The sequence below is a fragment of the Quercus robur genome, chromosome 10, assembly GCF_932294415.1.
Source record: "Quercus robur chromosome 10, dhQueRobu3.1, whole genome shotgun sequence".
NCBI classification, from domain to species: Eukaryota; Viridiplantae; Streptophyta; class Magnoliopsida; order Fagales; family Fagaceae; genus Quercus; species Quercus robur.
This window is the reverse complement of record NC_065543.1, coordinates 53162631-53181052: the sequence shown is the minus strand read 5'-3', so window position 1 is coordinate 53181052 and position 18422 is coordinate 53162631. Positions and strand designations below refer to the sequence as shown.

The 18422-nt window shown below is 31.9% G+C and overlaps 2 protein-coding genes across 2 annotated transcripts; both read right to left on the bottom strand.

Moving 5' to 3' along the window:
* Window positions 1–1044: 1044 nt before the first annotated feature.
* Window positions 1045–7974, bottom strand: LOC126703543 (truncated transcription factor CAULIFLOWER A-like). The gene is made up of 8 exons (XM_050402503.1): window positions 7588–7974; window positions 7364–7442; window positions 3509–3570; window positions 3309–3408; window positions 2857–2898; window positions 1992–2033; window positions 1784–1863; window positions 1045–1252 (listed from the first exon to the last, which is right to left on the bottom strand). Exons 1-8 carry the CDS (start codon window positions 7767–7769, stop codon window positions 1225–1227), a joined length of 615 nt encoding a protein of 204 aa, XP_050258460.1. The 5' UTR covers window positions 7770–7974; the 3' UTR covers window positions 1045–1224.
* Window positions 7975–15024: 7050 nt separating this feature from the next.
* LOC126703044 (uncharacterized) lies at window positions 15025–15605 on the bottom strand. The gene has a single exon (XM_050401951.1). It carries the CDS (start codon window positions 15394–15396, stop codon window positions 15187–15189), a length of 210 nt encoding a protein of 69 aa, XP_050257908.1. The 5' UTR covers window positions 15397–15605; the 3' UTR covers window positions 15025–15186.
* Window positions 15606–18422: the final 2817 nt, after the last annotated feature.

Below are 18422 nucleotides of genomic sequence, written 5' to 3'. Positions count from 1 at the left end.
CCACAATGCAAATCCAAACCTTAAACGTAGCCATAACAATAACAACCAATTTTTTTTTTTTTTAGAAATATGGTGGAGAGTTGGTCGTGGATTATGTCACTGTTAAAGTATCGATTCTCTCAAAAACTTAAACTATTAGAAAATTGTGAATTTAATCACTTAACCATAATTTTAACACTCCCCCTCACATGTGGGCCTAAACTTTCATTTAAAAAGTAGGGTTCAACACATGAGACTTTTCATATTTTAAATCGAAGGTAGAGTAAAGACGGTATTCAAACTCAAGATCACCTGCTCTAATATTATATTAAATTATCAATTCTCCCAAATCACAAGCAACTTCACAAATTAACAACTTCAATGACCAAGAAACCTGAGAACACATGCTTGAGGCTCTGTGTTTATCAATCTTAAAAAAGGTTAATCTAAAATATGAAATGTATGCTTAAGGCTTTGTGATTACACTCTCCAAAAATTTTATGACTAGCATGATTTAGATATACCAATACATTTTAAACGTATGTGTCTTCTTTTAGATAAGAATATTTTTGGATAAGTCCAGCAGGTTGGGTAAGTACATTTGCTTGTGCTTGTCATATGGACAAAAGTCATCCACTGTAGGTAGAAAAACTTTATAGTTCACTTCATAAAGCCAAAGTTCTATACAAAATTAGAAAGCATAAAAGAGGGGAAAACAATAACAAGAAAAGCACAATATTTTTCACTACATTGAGTTGACAGTTTTTAATTGATTTTTTACTAACTTCACTTTATCATTTATCATTCACAACTTGCCATTTCAATAGTTATGAAATATTTTGTGAAAATTATCGTACTCCATTATTTATTAGAACAAAAAACACAAAAGGGTGGCAAAGTACTTCACATTAGCAATTTGTGGTGCTGAATATTAATTATAGAGGATTTTTTTTTTTTTTTGAGAAATAATTATAGAGGAATGTTGTGTCTACAACATTTTCACAACATATCACAATAAATTTTAAGTGGAATGTTGTTACTGGTTATTACAGGTGAACAAAAAAGTAATTTAAGTGGTGGATTCAAATTAAAACCAATAACAACTTGTCACATACAAATTTGTTATAAAAATATTATGAAAATATTGTAGATGTAGTAGCACTTCTCTTAATTATATGATTACAACACTTATTGATATAATTGATTATCATTTTTTTAACTGGTGGAACTCATTTGGACCCTTCTTTAACGGACAACTCCATCTTGAAGAACCCTGCAATCCAAAATCCAAGTGTATTAAAGGCAACCTAATCTTTTAAAAAATAGCCAATGAAATTTAGGACATTCTTGGTCATAATTTTGGGATTTCCTAAAATATAAACGAGGCTTTCCATATTTTACACGAAATGGAATGAATCCATTTCACAATAAGTTTTTATTACTTAGATTTAACAATAAATTATGTGAAATTAAATAGATCATTAAATTTATAATATTTAATCTGACAATAAAATGAATTTATTTCAAATCAAAGGGTGCACCAATTTGAAGTTAGAAAAATCCAAAAACAAACTAGGAGACTTTGCTAAATTGCTAATATACATAATCATACTAATTACACAATACACATGATCATTTGGAGGCATTTTCTTTTCTATTTGGCAAAATAAATCAAGGGCAATGTTTGTTACACACAATGTGTCGTGTATTTTCATAAAATAAAGAAGTGAGTTAAACTTATGTTTTCAGTTATTGAAACACAAACTGTGTGTAATAGAATTTGCCCATAAATCAAAGTCGCTACCTTAGGTTTGAGATGTTGCAACTGCTCGCAGTTTGTCCCGAAATTTTAGAGCTTACGTTAGCATCATGCAGCTCGTGCAACTTCAACACAAAGCAAACATGACAATACATGTCAGCTCTAATATCCAAATTGTAAATCAATCTTAATTTCTAGGTAATAAAAAACTCTGCAGGTACATATATAACATCGTAAGTCTTTGAAATCTCACTTGTCTCTGTAGATGAGAGTTTTCCTCTTGCAGGGCTCTTTGCTGCGTGTAAACAAGATCCACACAAACAAAACAAAATGAATCTTTTATGTGTAATAGACATAAATTTGACTTTGAAGATAATAGATTGATTTGCTAGGGGTATATATACTAATTTTCTCAACTATTCTCTTCTTGTATTTTTCTATTTTGGTTAAGAGACATAAGAATAATAAGATTTGTTTCAAGGGAAACCTAGACCTCTAAGTTAGACTAGTTGATTTGATTTTAAAATGTTTTGTAGGGTCTTCTTGGAAGGTAAGAGATAGCTGAGTTGTCTCAACCATTCTTCCATTAGTATTTGCGTGACCTCCAGCATATATTATTGTGGATTTGGGCCTTTTGGCTATTGATGCTCTCTCTTTACACAAAAACGTGGTTGTTGATGAGTTGTTTAAGATGTGCATTCAAGTTTGAGAAGAGAACATCTCCCATATCTCCTTGACTATTTTCACCTCACAGGCAAAAATAGCCCAATTCCTCCTTCTCTAAGCATCCCAATTGTTATTTTATACTAGCTTTGATACCAATTGTTACAAGCTTACGTAATAAGTTATTAAGACAATAAATTAAATGCAATACCAACTGAAATTACCAGAAAAACTACCAATTTATGTAGGTTATGTAATCAAAAAAATGTGATAGGTCATTTGGTTTTGTCATATAATTGATTAGGTCCATGGAACTTCAAGCCTGGCATAGCTTGATAAAATAACAGGGTCTTTATTTATTTATTGGCAGCATTTGAGTCCAACGAAGTCCCAAGCCCTAGACTAGCTAGCTAGCAAACTAGTTCCATTTTAGGTTATTAGTTATATTATCTCACCTTCCTTTTCATCAAGTTGATGTTCTCCGAAATAATGCGCCTCTGTTGAAAAATCAGAACAAAAAATTAGTCACAAGAATGTTAAATTATATGTTAATTCCATGCATAAAATCAGAACAAGAATGAATTATAAGTTGCTATATTTATAGTGTTATCAAAAGTCTTATGCATTCTCATTGGTATTATTTGTTTGATTTTGAGTATGAGTGATGTTACCACTACCATCAATTTTATTATAAGTCTTATAAGTTGATGTATCAAATTTTAAATACAAAAGCTTAAGGAGTTATTTAGAGTCTTATTTGTTACATTATTTATTACGTTATTGATGTGATACTGATTACATATATTATGACATTAGTTTATAAAAAAATTGTAGTAAAATTGATAATACTTTTAGTGTTTTTCTTTCAAATGTTATGGGTTTCTATGACGACAATATCAATCATTACCTTTTTAGAGCGAACACGTTCAACTGCAGTCCTTGTCTGTCGCTCTAGCTGTTTTAACTCTTTCATGCCCAATGATGACAGATCTTCTCCAGCTGAGTGTCTACAAAACCAAAAGATTGAAGATAGATGAAAATTGCAGTGATATAATTGTAGACAAGTCTTGATCTGGCGTATGATATAATTATAGCCATTGAACATACCTAAGTCTTGCCTCCAATATGTCCACTGATCGCTTTAACTCTTCAATTTCAGCCCTCCAAAACTATTAATAACAAAAAGTAAAAGCAGCTAAGAATTTAATATCAATCACTAATCAAATGGTAGAACTCCCTGAAAGATCAACAACATTCAAGCTTTAGCCTTTGAGGGTTTATTCAAGAAGCAGTTATTTGTGCAACATGATTTTTATTATACAGAAAGGTTCAGAGTCCGGTTGCTAATTAAGTGACCAAATGATCTTACAATATTATGTGATATTAGTGCATCACTTCTTGAACCAATTAGACTTATAATTGGGAACCACAAATAGATTAAAGTTACTATCTTTATGATGCATAATAAGACGCAAAGAAGTAAGTTCTAATGCAAAAGTACTTCCCCCTAAAAAAAAAAAAATGCAAAAGTACTTTGTATACTAACTTAATGAAGCATGAACACAGCAACATGCGAGCAACTATACAAGAAGATTTGTATTCACCCTCTTAATTGACATATTTTTTTAACTACCACTAATGTTATTTTAATTTTACGTCTTTGTGTATAATCTTTTTTTGTTCCTTTGACTTAAATCAATTCGCTCTTCCTTACAAATGCATTAATCACTCTTCTCTACACATGATCAAACCATCTCAAATGATTCTCTCTCTCTCTCTTTTCATCAATAAGAATCACCCTTACCTTTAAGCAACTTCCTCCATTTCAAATTTTTTTCATTCCTTATATTTCCACCTATCTATTTTAACATTCTCATTTCAGTTAAACCCATTTAATGAACATATATATATACATATAAATATATATATATATATATATATATTATAGCTCAACACTCAATACCATAGAGCACATCTAGTTTTATAGCTATCTTAAATAATTATCCTTTAACTTGATACATATTCTATAATCACACAATACTCTTGATGATGCACTTCTCCACTAAATTAAGCTTACTCTTATCTTACAATTTATATCTTCTTCAATCTTTGCATTCTCTTCATAACCAACCTTTTGGGGGTGGGTGCAGTGTGACAACCAAAGCTAGAAGGACTAAAGTTGGAAGTGTTAGAATATTTTATAATATGTAACCATGTCTTTCTAGAATACAATGAGTTATTGTGATTTAGGGTTACTTTACTAAACCTAATGTGTGTGTCTATCTTATATTGAGTTCATTGTGATATACAATTCAAAATAATAAATATATAATCATAAAGGACTTTCTACTATAGACATAGGTCGTTAGACCAAACCACAATAATTCTTATCTTTCTTCCTCTTTCTTTTTTACATCATTTTTTTCTTATTTATATTATAACTAAAATACAGGGTTGAATTGGAGAACATCTATATAATTACTTATGGTTACACAATACTTTTGATGCACATCTCCACTTCATTCTTTTAATTCTATTATTTAAATTCTCTTCAATCTCTCCATACTTATTAATTATGGATCCAATATATCAAAAGCACTCACTCTTTGGTATCTTTGTAAACCTCCCATCCAATCCTTAAATAATTCAATAAACAGGATACACCTCATATAACAACAATTTTTTTTAGCTTAATAAAAATTCTTTGTTCCACTCTATCACCTAGCATACCAAACCATTTTTTTAGCTTAATAAAAATTCTTTATTCCACTCTAACACCTAGTATACCAAACCATTTTTTTAGCTTAATAAAAATTCTTTACTCCACTCTAAGTATTTCACTTTATATTCAATCAATCACGTTTATCCACATGCCTCCCTTTTTTATCTTATACAATTGGTAAAACATATAGTGCAATACTCAATGTGAAATAGAAGATTTTTATTCCTTTGTCGCCTTATGAAAAAGTGAAAACCAAAGCTAGAATGGTAGAAGTTGGAAGTGGTAGAATATGAGATATATATATATATATATATTATGATGGTGTTATAAATCCGTAGATCATGGTCTTGTAGAATATCATGAGTTTTTGTGATTTTAGGATTACCCTACTAAACTTAAATAATGTATTCTTACATATATAGAGGTTCATTGTAAAACACAACTTAAATTAGTAAAGATGTAGCCACAAGGACTTTTTGCCGAGGATATAGATCATTAGGTTGAATCATGTTAATTCTCCTAATACTTCTACTATCTTTCTCTACATATATCATCTTATTTTTATGTTTTAACAGGAGGAGTTAAGACTGTGGGTTTAATTAGAGAAATAATTATTTGTAATTTAAGATTATAGGGTGAATTTTATATATAATAAAAATTTTTGGGAGGACCATCTTTACAATATAAGGAATATTTAGGACATATCAAGAAGTTTGAAGGCCCGAGGTTTATTATACCAATGTTAAGAGCCACAAGGTCTGGGATTGGGTCCATTTCTAAATCTAAAAAATAGGAGACCAAGTTGTTTCAAAGGACAGAAAGGAAAGTAGTCATCATATGAAATAGCAATAATTTCAGTCACTGTGTTGAATTAACTTCAAGATGAACAGAAGCCCTTTCCCTTTGGAGTTGGAAGTAATGTTTGTCTACGGACAGCTGGAGATAACCTAGCTAACGGTATATTTGTATCTTAGATTTGGTCACAGAGTGGTGGTATATGATGCTGCTAATGATCTAAATGCCAAAATCTCAAGTGTTCTAAAGGGCAAAGATTGGCTGTGGAAACCTACTAGATATGAAGAACTTGTATCTATTCAAAGGAAGTTAGCAATTTTCAGGCCTTCTTGGCTGTCATCCAAATCAGGTAAGTATACATCCTCAAAAACCTATAACTATATATATATATATATATATATAGATTGGAAAGAAAAACCAATGGTGGAAATTGGTTTGGTTTGGTTTACAAACTGTATTCCTAAGCATAAATAGGTTGTTTACTGAACAGAGGCTAATGCAGTGGGGAATACAGGTTGAGGGTCAATGTATAATTTGCAGGAATAGACTTGAAAATAGGGAGCATTTGTTTTTTGGATGTTAATCCTCCTGTAAGAGAATCTGGTAGCAGGTAATGAACTATTATAGTATTAAGCACCCCAAGTTCAGTTGGGATGATCTAATAGGTTGGGGTAAATCTGAGCTTAAAGGAAAAAGACAAAAAAAGTTGTGGTTTCCAAACTTGTTTTATGGGCTGCTGGATACCACATCTGGCAGCACAGAAATGCCATGATACATAGAGGGCAGGATTGCAACGAAGGAATGAATATTTAAGGCTGCAGACAGATGGAAGTAAAAAAGGAATGGAAGCAAGATAAGGGTTTGCAATTTGCAACTCTATTAGAAACGGAACTCTCCATTTCAAGTTAGATGGAGACCATTTCAACCACCGCGTATTCTTGGCGTAATGGAGTGATGGGCAAGGGTTAGAATTCAAGTTTCAAGGAGAAAACTTCATACATATATACACTTAGATTAGACAAGAATAAGATTTCTATCTTGTATAAATAAATAAAAAAATTGAAAATTGTTTCTTGATTAAGATTTTATTTCTTAAATTTGACAATATATTAACTATAACATCATTTAAAATTTTAAATAACTTGACACTAAATACACTTTTTGATTTATAAAATTTAATCTACACTATGAAATTAATCCATTTCAAATGAAAATTTGTGGGGCCTTATTTGTGTCACTTGTGGAGCTTTTCATATTCCGTCCTAAAGTCTCCTTGAATTAGTTTTGATGCTGGTAAATTGCCATGATTGTAGAGGTTGAGCTTTTTGCTACCCCTCTGTAAATGTGTCCTGCTATTCATTGTTTGAGATGAAATAAAATCTGCTCACTCATCTAAAAAAATAGTTCAAGTAGCTAGTTTGAGAAAAGCAATTAATATAGTATACCTCCATTGGTCTAGAGTATTGGTCGATTGATTGAGGCAGTCCTACTTCACTGCGATACCTTGCTATGGTTCTGTTCATGCTGCATCCATTAACATTATCACAAACAAAATATAAACATATTTGTTGTTCATGCACGTTGCATATATACACATATATATTCAAAAAGTAACTCAAAGAAATATTAAAAACAAAGAGATAGAGAGAGGGAAAGGGAGAGAAGTAACTCATGGCTAGCAAATTGGTAACCCTTTCCAGAGGTAGAGAAGATGACTAGTGCAACTTCAGCATCACATAGAATAGACAACTCAAAAGCCTTCTTCAAAAGCCCATTTCTTCTCTTTGAGAAGGTCACCTGTCTACTTGTTGGGTTCTCTATTCTCTTCAGCTCTATCTTTCCTCTTCCCATTTCTTCAACCCGGCCCAAAAAAAACTAAGCAAAACCCTTTGTAATATGCTATGCGAAGCTAAAACAAACATAAACATACGCTTTCTGAGTAAAGAATATTATAATATACACTTACATATATATAGTGGTTTGTCTTGAAACTTCTTACATGCCCATGCAAGCAAAATATGCTAAAATTTCCATAAGAAAAGTCAAAACTAGGATACAAAAATTAAGGAAAATGAAGGAGACGGTCCGGCGCAGAAGACGTAGGTGCGACACGACAACACTACCCAATCTCCTGCTCATATGATCCTTTTCTTTCATTATTATACCGAAGACCTTGTTGATTTCTTTGTCCTACATGAGCCTACAGTACGTTTTCAACCCTCATCTCCATTTCTATGGTTTGTAATCGAAATGGTATCTTTTTTTTCTTTTTTATTTCTTTCTTTCTTTCTTTCTTTTTTTTTTTTTTTTCTTTTTTTTTTTTTTTTTTAAATTTAAGAAGGAAATGATATCTTAATTTTATATCAGACTATTTCACTCCTTACACATGAGACATTACGGAAACTTCATTAATCAATAATTTGGTAGATAGAACTTGAATTTTCAAGTTTATGACACGTCTTTCAAATCTATTAAACTTACCACTTGGATGTCTTGAAGAGACTATCTAAAATATAATATTGAATACTTAAATCTAATTTAGAGATTCTATGGATTATTTTAAGCATGTTATCCTTATACATGAGAAATTACGGACACTCCATTAATTGATAGTATGGTAAATAGAACTTGAACTTCTAAGTTTATGATACATCTTTCAAATTCATTGAACCCACCACTTAGATGTCCCTGAAAAGACAATATCTAAAATGTAATATTGAATACTTAAATCTAATTTAGAGGTTTTGTGGGCTTAGTTTAAGCATGTTATGCTTTGAATGAATAATAGGTCAGGGCGCGGTTTAGTAAGGGGGATATGATGTTGAACCTATTCTTTTATAATAATGAAAAATTAGTTGTTTTTAATGTCAATTTAGATAGATTGTTGAATCACGTAAAATTTCGTGTATTGATTTTCTCTCCTATTCTCTTTATTTTTTCACAAAATTTCTTGGCTCAACAATAATTTTACATTTTTTATGAGGATGTGAGGGATATATGATGCAAATAAGAGTATATATTGTAGGGAATATTCACGAAATTTCTAGATCTGTGAGATGCCAAAAAAGAGAAAAAATATGTGACAAAGAAAACAATCACACAATACAATATTTATATGGTTCGACAATTTGCCTACGTCCACGAAGTTGATGTGATTTCATTATTCACAGAAAAAAAATACAAGATGCAGCAGTACAGGTCTTCTCTCTCAAAACAACACCCCAAGCCCTAATTTGAACCCATGGTATTTCTATACTGCACACAATTCACAATGGGCTAAAAATGGGCCAAAACTTTTTCTAGGAGAGTGCTTCGGCTTGGGCCTCCACTCCATGGACTAAACTTCAGAAAATTTCCCATTAAAACTCATACCACTTTTATATCGGGTAAGTTCATAATCTGAATCAAACACAACTAAGTTCCACATAACCCAACATATATTATGCTAATATAACTATAAAAGCTTAATCATTATATTTCAGGCGTGCCCTTTCTCAAAAAACACAAGTTTGCCACTCCAATAGCCATGCCTCTTAGTCAATACCCTTCATTTTGGACACTTGGAGTCTGTTTGGATACCACTTATTTGCTGAAAACTGAAAACTTATTACTGAAAATATTATAACAAAATGATTTTTAAATATAAATAGTGTCGTGTGGGATCCAGCAAAATATATAATCTACGTTTATCTTGAAGTTGGCTGAAAAGTGCACAGTTGTCGTGAGACCCACCTTTCAAACGCCAAACACAGAACACCAGCTGAAACATGCAATCCAAACTCATTCTTGGACGCATCCTTTGCTAGTGGAAACCTTCCCCTTTGTTTAATAGAAAGTCTCTCATTAAATATTCTCTATATCTCTACAATGTGGGAAAACAAATTTCAAATAGGTAATTATGTTTAACAATTTGAAAGAAAATTCATGATAGTTAGATATATGATATGTTTGGATACCACTTATTTTGTTGAAAACTGAAAATATTGTAGCAAAATAATTTTTAAATGTGTGAATAGGTTGAGGGAACCATTTTTAATGAAATTTTTGGTTAAAAAAGAGGTTTATGAATCCTGTGAACAGTGCACGGGATCCACTGAAAAAGACAGAAATGCACTTCTCAAAAAAAAAAAAAAAAAAGCCAAAACATATACACCTTGGTTATCATCAGTATCCAAATGAATACACAATGTGTACGAGACAGCTAAAATTTTGTTTTCAAAACACCGATTTCATTTAAAATTGTAAAATAGTGTTTTCAAAACATAATTTCACAATTATAACTGAAATTGTGTTTTTAAAATAATGATTTCAGCTAAAATGTATATGGCAGTATGTATATAGCTCAACATGTACAACAATAAATAGCATTAAAAACAAAATCCATAAATCTAAATATTTAAGGTTTAATGAGTACCATGATTTTGGAAATTCAAAAAACATCCGCAAGGAGTCGACACGTAAAATAGTACCATAAAAGGGGACTCTGAGATCCTACCAGAGATCGACACGTAAAACAGTACCATAAAACGGAACCTCTGAGGTCCAACTAGAGATCAACACGCATATTGATGATTTGATTGCCCTAGTATATTCGTAAGCGGATTTGGACGTACGTTTTGTTTGCAAAAAACAAAAGTGTCAGAATCCCATCATGTGGTTTTGAATAAAGAAAATGAATGTTACAAAGTCTGGTTTAGCTTTATGAGAAAATGGGGGGTGAAAGGTGTCAAATATCATTCGAATCGGTAGAAAATATGGGGACATGATGAGTGTTGTCGAACTTTATATGGAAAATGGGCTGACAGGTGTCGACATATCGTTGGAGTTAAGGTTAGCCTGACCTTGAGGTTGGGACTATAAGCCAAGTTGATAAAATGAAGCACCTCCTTGTGGCCATGGCCATTACACAAGGATAGTGTTAAACCTAGGACATCAAAGTGTTTGAACTTTGAACACTCCTCTGATCCTCAACCCCATGATGTTGACATAGAGCATTAGCTGTTGCATTTTGTATATTCCATTGAGTTTGTGTGTGTATATAATATATGGGTCCAATTAATGTGTGCAAGCCTTCCACTTTTGAAAAAATTTTCTTAGAAATTGAAGAAGTTGTCAATACTTTATCAATTCCCGAATTTTTTTTTTTTCCAAAAATGGTTAGTTCTAAGGGCACACATTAACAAAATCCATAATATATAGTGTGACATTGGTGTAACGATAAGTGACATTGACTTGAAACATTAGCTGCATTTGTGCGTTCTAAAAGATTCGATCAAATTTCAAGTTTAAAATCATGTTAAGAAGAAAATTGAATATTTTAAGTTTCAAACCACTCGTACAAGTGAAATTATTCTCGCTCAAGTAAGCGTTAGATAGAAAGTTCATGGAAGTCATGCTCGACCAAAATTTAAATAGAATGTTCATGGAACCCTTGCTCGAATCCCTAGATGTTGACATGGAGCATTAGTTGCTGCATTTGTATATTCCATTGAGTTTGTGTGAGTGTATATAATATATATAGAGTGTGACTTTGGTGTGATGACAAGTGACATTGACTTGAAGCATTAGCTACATTTGTGCGTTCTAAAAGACTCACACAAATTTCAAGTTTAAAGTCATGTTAAGAAGAAAATTGAATATTTTAAGTTTCAGACCACTCATACAAGTGAAATTATTCTCGCTCGAGTAAATGTTAGATAGAAAGTTCATAGAACCCTTGCTCGATCGAAATTTAAACAGAATGTTTGTTCAACCTTTGCTTGACACTTAGTCGAACGAAAATCTCATGGTTAGTTAACGGACTTTTTATACTACATGTTTAACCTAGTTTTGTCTATACATACCAACCCTTGCTACACTAAGAGAGGCGACCATACAATAGCAAATCTATAAGTCAAACTCTCTTGAGCCAAAGAGTTTTAATTCCTCTCTTTTGAGTGTTTCTTCCTACAAGATTTTAACCTAAAATTTCTCTATGAGAGTTTCTTGCATTGAGCCTATACTGTTGATTATTTGAAATCACTTAAGTTAGTTCTTCAAAAGCAGATCAGTGTTGATCTTTGTAGTCCATATTATTGCAAATGAGGTTTCTTTGAAGAGAATGTTTGTGCATAGAAATTCCAATGTTTTTGGACCACTATTGTAGATGGCAAGCGGAACGTTTGCTGAAGTTACATAGAGAGAGTCTAGTTTCAAGAGTTTTGTAAGTAGGTTATTGTAATTGTTTCTTCTATAGTGGTTTTTCCTTTGAATAGGTTCTTTCATTGGTTTTCCACTTCAATACCAAGTTTATATGACTTTTACTGCTTTCACTATTATTGTTTTTAGATTTTGATCAATTAATTAATCTGTTACTTAGTAGTTTGGGGCCTCCATAAGTTTTCATCAAGAATCAGCCTCTTCCTATTATAAGGTGACTAAACTTGGACACATCCATAATCATAGATACAAGTGGTAAATCAGTTGTATGTCATTTTGTTCGTACTAATGATTTTTCATTTAAGAAAACTAATTACAATATTTTCAAAATCATTTTTAAAGTGGTGACAAAACACAATAAACAAGTCATTTTCTTATAAATTGTTGTTAATTGAACATATCTTTCCTGAATCCTTAATGGGATTTAAGTGATAACCTAGTGGTAATAGCATCCTTTATAATGATATTTAATGTTTATGGTTTGAACTTTACATTTCCATGCATCTCCCACTATTTACCTATAAATATATATATATATATATATATTTCTTTGTTGAATCAAATGGAATATTCGATTGGATTGGAATTTTAAATGTATATTGTGTAGGTGCGTGCTGAGTCCTACATTGGATTTTTAGGAGAGAGTGTATCTTTTTGGATCTCTAATTACAACTTGACTAGTTCTTTTGGAATATAAGTGCAAATGTGGGTAATGTTTTCCTTAGGTTGTTACAAGAGTGGTGATAATTACACACTGCGTGTATGAGACATACTGCTAAAATTGTATTAATTAAAATTCATTTTACAATTATAACTGAAATCGTATTTTCAAATATTGTGTGTACGATTATGTGCAAGTTACCACGTGCAACAATAATTAGCTTTGTCAACTGAACTCTTATTCATCCACCAAAATTTTAAAATAATATGACAATTTCTCTATCTCTATATTTGTAAAATTTAAATCTGAAAGTATGGGTCAGTCTGTCACTTCCTCTTTTATATACTTGATCTATGTAATGGGTGGTACTGTATATTTTCAATAATAAAAGCCTTGTATTATTCAAGGACCACATATTATAAATTTATAATCAATGATGCAAAATTAGCCGAGCCCAATTCCAAACTCAGGTTCAACCAATTGGATACCGCTTATTTGCTGAAAACTGAAAACTTATTACTGAAAACACTATAGTAAAATAATTTTTAAATATATGAATAGTACCGTGAGACCCAAAAATACATTAATATGTGCGTTTTTGTGTTTTGGCTGGGTCGTGAATAGTACCGTTTTTGTGTTTTGGCTGGGTCGTGAATAGTACCATGAGACCCAACCAAAAACTCAAATACTGGATTGGACGCCCAAACGCACACATAGGGTAAATATTTGAGGTTTCATTATATGGGGTTATGGGCCTTATGGCTTATAACCCAATACATAATCCAATCATTCACGAGTCTTATTTCACTGGAAGATATCATAAGCCTATGTAGAAAATCAAGTTTCACTCCCAGTTGAGCAATTACGAATTCTTTTTTTTCTGTCCTTTGTTTCTTTGGAATCCTTTTGGTGCTACAATTTTTCGGTCATCAGCTCTTTATTCTAAAAAATAAATAAATAAATTTAAGAAAATTTTTCATTATTTAAGAAAAGAAAAAAGGGGATGGGAGGCTGAATTTATTAAAATCCTATAATGATTTTCTAAAAGGAATGGGTCGAAGAAGTTACATAAGGCTTAGCTCATGCTAGCCTAATTGTGTGAGAGCTATAGTACCTTGCCAACATCTATTTTTCTTTACCCTTTTTTTCCTACCCTCTTCCACCCTCATTTAGCCTTTCTTTTGATAATTTGGTAGCGAAAGAGCAACATAAATCTTAGATGTCTCCATCACACCGAAAAAAAACACCATTTCTTTTGATAATTTGATAGAGAAAGAGGAATATAAATCTTAGATGACCTGTGGAATTACAAGGGTTCTTTGGCACGGCCTTTGTATAAGGCTTTGATATGAATATAAGCCATACAAGGTCCACATTATCTCCTTCTCAAAAAATAATAATAATCTGATGATTCTTTAGCTCATTTAAAAAATTAAATAGGTTGTGTGATTAGAAAAAATCTAAATACTCATATGAGTTGCAAGATACTGGGTTGAAGGAATTTCCTCCCAACTGGTTTGGAAGAAAGTCTATACGTGTGTAAATATATATTATATTGGTATCCTCTTCTAATAGATTGGGGAGAATCCATCTCTTTTTTTCCCATTTCAGTTGTGTCTGTGCTGGGAAGGAAGATGATACAATCCCTAATCCCTTTTTGTTGCAGTAAATTATTCCCATCCAAAAAGAATTACACATCAAAAGTAAAGTACAATTACAAACCAAGCTATAAGCTTTCTGTCTCATTGGTCTTCTAGGAAGAAAAGGATAATTCAAGAACAAATAATTTTCAAAAAAGCTATAACTTTTTGTCTCATTGGTCTTCTAGCAAGAAAAGGAAAATTCAAGAACAAATAAATTTTTTTAAAAAAATTCTCTTATGATTCCCATCTCTTAAAACTACAAGAAGATAAGAATGAAATTTCCCACCCTATTTGACCACATTCAAAAGCAACAACTTCAGTCAACATTTTTATATTATTTATAGATACAATTACTCTACCCCTACAAAATACTCATATAATACCAAAATTCATTCAGGTCTTATCTCTTAAATTTAATCACCAATCTCTAACATCATCACATGGGTGCATGTGCATCACTAATAAATCAACTTCATTGACCTCAATTTTTCTTCTCTAACCTCATACAACTTTTTTTTCCCCAGTTATCATACACTTCATTATTTCTTTTGGTTATCGCTCATGAAAATTACTAGATACACAGTTACATATACACAAAGAAACAAATCATAAAAAGGAAAGGTATGACATTTTGTAAACACTATCAATAACAAGTTCAAATATATAAATTACAAAGCAAGAAGCATCAAACTGTTTAATCTATGCAACCCCTTCAACAGATCCAAAATAAACAATCCATGAAATATAAAAAAAGTGCTTAGCTTAATTAGCCAGTGTAGACGTGAACACCAATGGCAATAAGAAAGATAGTGATAAGGCCAAAGAAAATGATAGCATGAACCAGAATAGCAGCACCACTTGTCTGCATGTTCCCAAACTCAACCACCTTGCCCCCTGCTGGAATCTGAAACAAAAGCCCTGGACTCAACAGCACAAACAACACCACTGCTATTATCACTGGCCCCCAGTCTGCCATGCCTAGCTAGCTAGCTAGATCCTTGTGTGCAAAGAAAAGCTGGAAACTTTTTGTGTGAACTGAAGAGAGATTGCAACAAAGTGAAGTACTCTTTTGGTGAAATGGGTGTGCGAAAGTTCTGAGAAAAAGAAGTGGGGTAAGAGGGTTATTGAGGATTGAGATAGGGAACACAAAAAGACAGGTGCATTGATATGAGTGCTTACTCGTGAGTAGTGACCAGTGAGAGATGAATTGAGTGCAACCAATAAAATAAACTTTGCCAGCACTTTGTTGCCGTGGTTTCTACGGCTGTGATTTTCTTGGGATTAAATTGTGATCAAATTAATATATTATGAATCTTATTTTGGTATATTATTATAAATGAAAAGAACTCGGTTGGTAATTAAGTACAATTAAATTTTGCATGCAAATTAACAAATATTTAGAGTCATTAAGGATAGCTCAATTGGTAAAATTTTTTATGATTGTATAAAAAATTTAGAAGTTAAAACAAACGCTATAAGTTGAAATTCTTTCAAAAAAAAAAAGTGATTAAGCTATTAAATATTCTTTGGAAAGGGACCTAACTTTAATAGTATGTGTGCCGTTCTAAATTGTATGTAATCACTCTAACTTTAAAAAGCATATAACTACAATCTTAAGGTGAAAAAAAATATTTTCCGTCGTTATCATGTATGTGAGAAATAATTTGAAGTTTTTTTTTTTATTATATATACAAAAAGAAATGAGTTCAAGTTACAATAAATGTAACTTGATAAGAGCTATACATTTTTTCAACCATTCATTCTTATTAAATTCAACTGTGACTTTTTATCAATCATAAATAAGCAAAAAATATTTTTTGAAGAGTTGTTTTTTGTGTCCAATTTTTTAAAAAACAACTGTTCAACATTTTTCATCATCAATCATCTCTAAAAATAAGAATAATGTTTGTGCCATAACTTACCCACATAGCAAGTTGTGAGTGGGGGAGAGGTGACCCCACAAGTTGTGCCACTTTATGTGGCACTAGCACAACTCCAAAAAAAAATTCATGTATTGAGTATTGTTAAAGAAGTATGGTCTGAATTTTTTTTTTTTTTTTTTATGAACGGTACGGTCTGAATATTGGGTTCTGAATGTTTGCAAACTCTTATTTTCAATTTGAGTAATGCTACAGCCAAGGTCGGCTCAACAACTTTAGGGTTTAAGGTGAAAATTTTAATTCTTTTTTTAATATTTAAATATTAATTAAATAATATTTATTGAATTTTTTTATTTTTTAATAAAAATCTATTTTTCTTACTTTTTGAGATGTAAAATTACTAATTAAGTTTTTGTTTTTAAATTCCTCTAACATTTCTTTTTCAATTAATAATTTGACTAATTCACTTAATTTTATTAGACCTTAAATAAAATTTTATTAATTAATACGATAATATAATAAAGTAAAAAAAGACTATTCATGCTATAGTGGGTGGGTTAATGTCTTAGAGAATCACCGTCAGGTGTGCCAGATACCAAATATTTGGCATTTGGCACACCAAACACCAAATAACACCTCACAGTAGGTGTTTCAAATGTGTCAAACCAAAAAAATGATTTTTTATTCGACTTTTCTCTCTCCTTTCACTTTTTTAATTATTTTTTCTCTCTTCTCACAATCTGTCTCTCTCTCCTAATCAGTGTTCTTTCTCTTCCGCTTTCCTTTTCAAGTTAGATTCACAGCTCCTCCCTCAACCTTAACCTCAAATGTCTTTCTCTCTCTTTGCACCTCAAATCAAACCCAAATAAACTTCTTTCTTCTCTCTTTATCGAGTGGCAGAGCTATGGATTGGGTCGTGATTAGTTGAGATAGTAGATGGGTCAGTTGGGTTGGGGTTTTTGGCGAGTTGTTGGTTAAGTTTTGGGTTTAGGTGTTGGAGTTGGTTGTGATTTCAGTATTCGGTGGTTCCAATGGGTTTGGATTTTTGTTGGTTTTGGAGGTGGGTTGCGGTGCCGATAGGTTCGACCAAACCCATATCAGAACCATATTGTAATCTGAAGTTGCATTGTCCTCCACTACTGTTGCCACCAATCTCGCCGCCTCGTTCTCCACAACTCGCCGCTGACCTCAATACGTAGTCCCTCATGCCACGCCGATCTCGCCGCCTTGTTCTCTACAACTCGCCGTCGACCTCTCTCAATCAAGTTGTGGGTGTGAGATTTGGGATGGTGCTGTGGATTTGAGATTTGGAATGGTGCCGACGGGTTTAAGATTTGTGGTTGTGGGCAGTGGTGTGGTGCTGTGGATTTGGTGGCAATTTTAGTAAAATATTATTTTAATGTGTGGATATATTATTTTAATGTTTAGAATCCAAGAATAGAAGATAAGATAAATGGTGAATTGTAAAATGGTGTGTTAAAATAATAAAGTAGGTCTTTGGTATGTCAAAATGACATTTTTTATAAGATAGCTGATGGTGATGCTCTTAGGGAAGTTAGTTTTAGCGTGTGGGGTCGTGGGTCATGTAGCTGTGTGTGTTGTATGCTATGAGCAATGTGCTACTGCGCACTATCAGCTATGCGTGTGGTGTTATGCAGTGTACTATGGGGCCTTTTTTTTTTTCTCTCTTTTTAATCTTTAATATTTTAGGATACAATGGGCCATTTTTAATGCATTTTATTGACCAATAAAAGGACTTAAATTTTTTTAAATTAAAATATATAGATAAATATTATATATATATATATATATTATTCAAATGGGGCATGCAATTACATCACTTGCTTCTATGCTTTAGCTGGCCCTGACTACATGCACAAACGATTTTACAACATTTTTACAAACTATTGTTATAATCAACTTCTTACTAGTTCCTATATGGGCCCAATAATAATATCACCTTTTTATTTACCAATAATCACTCACTCTATTAACAATTTATAAAATATTTTGTAAAAAAGTTTGTATCTCCAACATTTTCCTTTTAGTTTGTATTTTATCTTCTTTTTTTCTACCATAGTTTGGTTTATTTGAAATCTAAGCAGCAAGCCATCAATGGTGG